Source organism: Eimeria maxima, genomic scaffold (assembly GCF_000499605.1).
Source record: "Eimeria maxima Weybridge genomic scaffold, Emw_scaff1629, whole genome shotgun sequence".
Taxonomy (NCBI): domain Eukaryota; phylum Apicomplexa; class Conoidasida; order Eucoccidiorida; family Eimeriidae; genus Eimeria; species Eimeria maxima.
Genome location: NW_013564554.1, coordinates 2,501 through 7,015, shown reverse-complemented (window position 1 = coordinate 7,015; position 4,515 = coordinate 2,501). Strand labels below are relative to the sequence as shown.

General features: G+C 49.6%; 1 protein-coding gene across 1 annotated transcript in view; it reads right to left on the bottom strand.

Annotated features, from left to right (window-relative positions):
• Positions 1–2,545: 2,545 nt before the first annotated feature.
• The window catches only part of EMWEY_00054290 (hypothetical protein), a gene marked incomplete at both ends in the record, with an annotated part of 2,483 nt that continues 513 nt past the window's right edge, over positions 2,546–4,515 (bottom strand). Inside the window, one exon of the mRNA XM_013480109.1 lies at positions 2,546–4,515. This exon is cut by the window's right edge and continues 388 nt beyond it. Coding sequence (XP_013335563.1) covers positions 2,546–4,515 — 1,970 coding nt within the window.

Sequence of the window (4,515 nt, the reverse complement as noted above, 5' to 3'; positions counted from 1 at the left end):
TATATATATATATATATATATATATATATATATATTTGTATGTTTGTGCTGCTCAGTTGGCGTGGTGCAGCAGCATTAAGCCAAGTATTATCTGCTAGTACTCCTCTTGAATTTTTAGATTTAAGTTATAATAAATTAAATGATTATGGTGTTTTTTCTCTTTGTCCTGGATTAGAGAGTAATACAACATTACAAGTATTATTATTAAATACTAATGGTATAAAAGAAAAAGGATTCAAAAGACTCGCGGATGCACTCGCACTCAATTGGTAAACAAAAAAAAAAAAAAAACACTATTTTCAAGGGTTTAGGGTTTAGGGTTTAGGGTTTAGGGTTTAGGGTTTAGGGTTTAGGGTTTGTGACTGAGGTTCTGGTGGTTTGGGGTATTATTATTTTTGGTGTTTCTGTGGTTGCTGCTGCTACTCTTCATGTTATTTCTGTTGCTGCTGCTGTTGTTGGTGTTATAATTATTTATGTGTTGCAGTACCTTACAAGCATTAGGTATAGGAGGAAATAATTTAGATAAAAAAACATTAAATTTTTTTATCTCTTCTCCTTGGCATTTTATGCGAAGTTTTCCTCCAATTTTTGATTTAACAATTCAAAAAATTAATGACGAATTTCAGCCAACAATTGATACACGATTTCTTACTATTCAGCAAACTGCAACACAGGAAACCCTAGACACCGAACCAGATTAAACCCTAATAAACCCTAATAAACACTAATAAACCCTAATAAACACTAATAAACACTAATAAACCCTAAATAAACCCTTGTTACTCTTAGAATCGGTACTATTGATACACGATTTCTTACTATTCAGCAAACTGCAACACAGGAAACCCTAGACACCGAACCAGATTAAACCCTAATAAACCCTAATAAACACTAATAAACCCTAAATAAACACTAATAAACCTTTGTTACAACCGGTACTATTGATACACGATTTCTTACTATTCAGCAAACTGCAACACAGGAAACCCTAGACAGGAAACCCTAGACAGGGAACCCGACTAAACCTTAATAGACCCTAAACCCTAAACCCTAAATAAGGCAATCTAAACCCTTTTAAGCTCTAAAGTCTGTACTATTGATACACGGTTTCTTACTATTCAGCAGAGTGCAACACAGGAAACGCTAGACACTGAACCAGACTAAACCCTAATAAACCCTAAACCCTAAACCCTAAACCCTCAACGCTGAATAAGCCTTTGTAAATACTAGGATCTGAACACTTGATACACGATTTCTTACAAACAACAACACAGCAAACCCTAAGCCCTAAACCCTGAGTCGTCAGCCCCGAGTCAGGGGGGTAATAACCTACTATTCCCATCCTACTACTCACATGCAGGTGGCTCCTGCTGCTGCTGCTGCCTCAACCTGATGCTGGTTCTAGCTAGCCAGTTAGCTAGCTAGCCATCCGCCAAGCCATCGACCTAGCAAGTTGGCTAGCTAGCTGCTTCCGTGGTCAAGGCGCATTGGCGATTAGCCCAACCCAATTCCAAACCCTAAACCCTAAAACCTAAACCCTAAACCCTAGAAGGGCTGTGCTGCTTAGCGCGAAAGCCTCGCAGCAATCCTCCAAAGCTTTGAATCCCTAACTCCTAACACTCATTCATGCTGCTGCTGCTGCTGCTGTGTTGCTTCTGCTGCTGCTGCTGCTGTATCCAGCTACTACTCAACCCCAACAGATAGGGGCAGCTAGGGGCTAACTAGCTGTGCTGCAGCGAGCTAAGCTAGCTACAATGCACTACATACAAATAAATGGCTAGCCACTATCTTAGTTCCCCATTGACAGCAGCAAAAGAAGCAGGAAGAGCAGCAGCAGCAGCAGCAGCAGCAGCAGCAGCAGCAGGAACCTATGCACAGCGAATGAGAACAAGGAGACGATCGATCCAAACACATTCTAGAGACCCGGAGTAGTCAGGCAGCTAGGTAGCTAGCTAGCTAGCTAGCTACCTGACTAGCTAGCTAGCTACCTAGCTAGCCGCCCTCACCTCCACTGAGTTCGTAGCTAGCGGGCTAGCTGGCCCTCCAACTAGAGCAGAAGCGGCAACCGGCTAGCTGCTAGCCAGAGACAGCTAGCTAGCTGACTAACTGGTTAGCTGGCTAGCTAGCTAGCTAGCTAACCAGGGCGGTAGTCCGCCTATGAAAAAAAAAACGCGAGCTGCAAAAGAAAAGACAGCGACGCCGTAACTGCCAGCTTTGGGCCTTGTAGGCTAGCTAGCTAGCTAGCTGCCCAGTAGCTCGCCAGCTAGCTAGCTAGATAGCTAACTAACTAGGCAGATAGCTAGCTGGACAGCTAGCTAGCAGGAAAGCTAGATGATCTGTTTGCTAGCCAATCCCCGCCTTCAATTCTGTACTAGCGGGGAGGCAGCAAGATGGCTAGCTAGCTAGCTAGCTATCGAGCTAGCTGCCTGGCTAGCTGCCTGGCTAGCTAGCTATCTAGCGGCGTGGCTAGCTGACTAGCTAGCCAACAATGTTTCTACTAGACAGCTGAATAATTCAACTGTAAAACAAAAGAAAAGTGCTGCGGCTATTCGCCGTGCTGCACTATCGGGGTCTCAATCTGCTGCTGCTGCTGCTGCTGCTGCTGTTGCTGCTCTTGCAGCTGTTGCTGCTGCTGTTGTTGTTGTTGTTGTTCTTGTTGTTGATGCTGTTGCTGGTCTTGCTGCTGCTGTTGTTGATGTTTTTGCAGCAGCTGCTGCTCTTGCGGCTCGTGCAGCTTTTGCTGCTCTTGCTGCTGCAGCTCCTGCTGCTGTGCCTGCTGCTGTTGCTGCTGAGGAGCTTCCTGCTGCTGTTGATTCAGCTGCGGTTCCTGTTGTTGCTTCAGCAACTGCTGCTGCTCCTGCTGCCGCGGTTGCTGCTGCTGGAGTTGCTGCTGTTGCTGTTGCTGCCCCTCCTGCTGCAGCGGCAGCTGCAGCCTAGGCACCACGTGCTGTTGTTGCAGCTGCTGCTGTTCTTGCTGCTGCTGCTGCTGCTCTTCTTGCTGCTGCGGCTGCTGCTGATTTATTTGTTTACGTTGCTGCCGCTGCAGTTTAAGCATTTGGTATTGATGCTGCAGTTGCTGCTGCTGCTGCTGCAGCAGTTGCTGCTGCTGCTGCTTGTGGGCTAAATGATTCTTAAACATTATTTGATGGTGTGCTGCTGCTGCTCTCATCCTTCTTACTGCTCCTGCTGGTGGGGCTGACAGTGCATGCGCTCCAGCAGCAGCAGCAGCAGCAGCAGCAGCAGAGCCACGACGGGGCCCCTGCTGCAGCAGCAGCGGCCTCCGTCTTGTACGGGGGGCATACATCTTCTTGCATGCAATATAAGGATAAGAAGGTAATCGTTCTCTGCTGCTGCTGCGGCTCCTGCTGCCCTTCCTCCTCTGCTGCTGCTGCTGCAGCAGCAGCAGCCACTCAGCCCCTTGATCCTTTGTTTCTCCTCTTGCTGCTGCTGTTGCTGCTGCTGCTGTTGTGTTGCTGCTGCAGTCAGACAACGGGCTGTCTTCTGCTCCCCTAGAGGAACTGTCGGACTCATTGCCGCTGCTGCTGGTCCTGCAGCTTGCTGCTGATGCACTTGCTGCTGCTGCTGCTGCTGCGCTTGCTGCTGCTGCTGCTGCACTGTTATCTGCTGTCAATGTAGGAGAAAGGAGCTGCTTTCCATCACCCTTTACACCTATTCCAGCACTTGCTGCTGCAGCAGCTGCTGCTGCTGCTGATGCTGCTGCTGCTGCTGCTGCAGCTACTGCTGCACTTGCACTTGCTGCTGCTGTTGCTGGACTCCTACATTCATCACTGCTTCCTTGATGCAAACCCTCTCTAATCACCCCGTTGCAGCCGCTGCTGCTGCTGCAGCCGCTGCTGCTGCTGCTGCTGCTGCTAAGAGACCCACTGGCGAAGGCAGGCGGCTGCTGCGCTCTTCCCTCAATCCCTGGGCTACCAACAGGAGTTAACTCCTCCGAGTCATCCGTCTGTTCTGCTGCTGCTGCTGCTGCAGCAGCAGCAGCAGCAGCAGCAGATTGTTCATTGTGGAGCTGCATTGCTGCATGCGGCCGCCGGCCTGGGGTCCTCGCGAACAGCCAAGCCAGAGTTTCAGGCCGCTGGAGCTGCTGCTGCTGCTGCTGCTGTTGCTGCTGTTGCTGCTGCTCTTGCTGCGGTGATGCTGCGGCGCTGCTAGGGGCAGCACGTTCACCAGCAGCAGCAGCAGGAGAAGCAGCAGCAGGAGAAGCAGCAGATGCCTCATCATTTACTGACGGCTGAGGGGAGGACACCCTAGACTCCAATAACCTCTCGTCAGCTGCTGCTGCTGCTGCTGCTGTTGCTGCTGCTGCTGCTAAGCTTCCTCGTGATGTTGGTAGTGGAGACTCTGCTGCTGGCGATCGTGCTGCTGATGGTAGTGGAGACACTGCTGCTCCTGCTGCTGCTGCAGGAGATTCTGCTGCTGCTGCTGCTGGTGTAGGAGATAGTGTTCCTGCTGCAGGAGATTCTGCTGCTGCTGCAGCAGGAGATAGTCCTCCTGCTG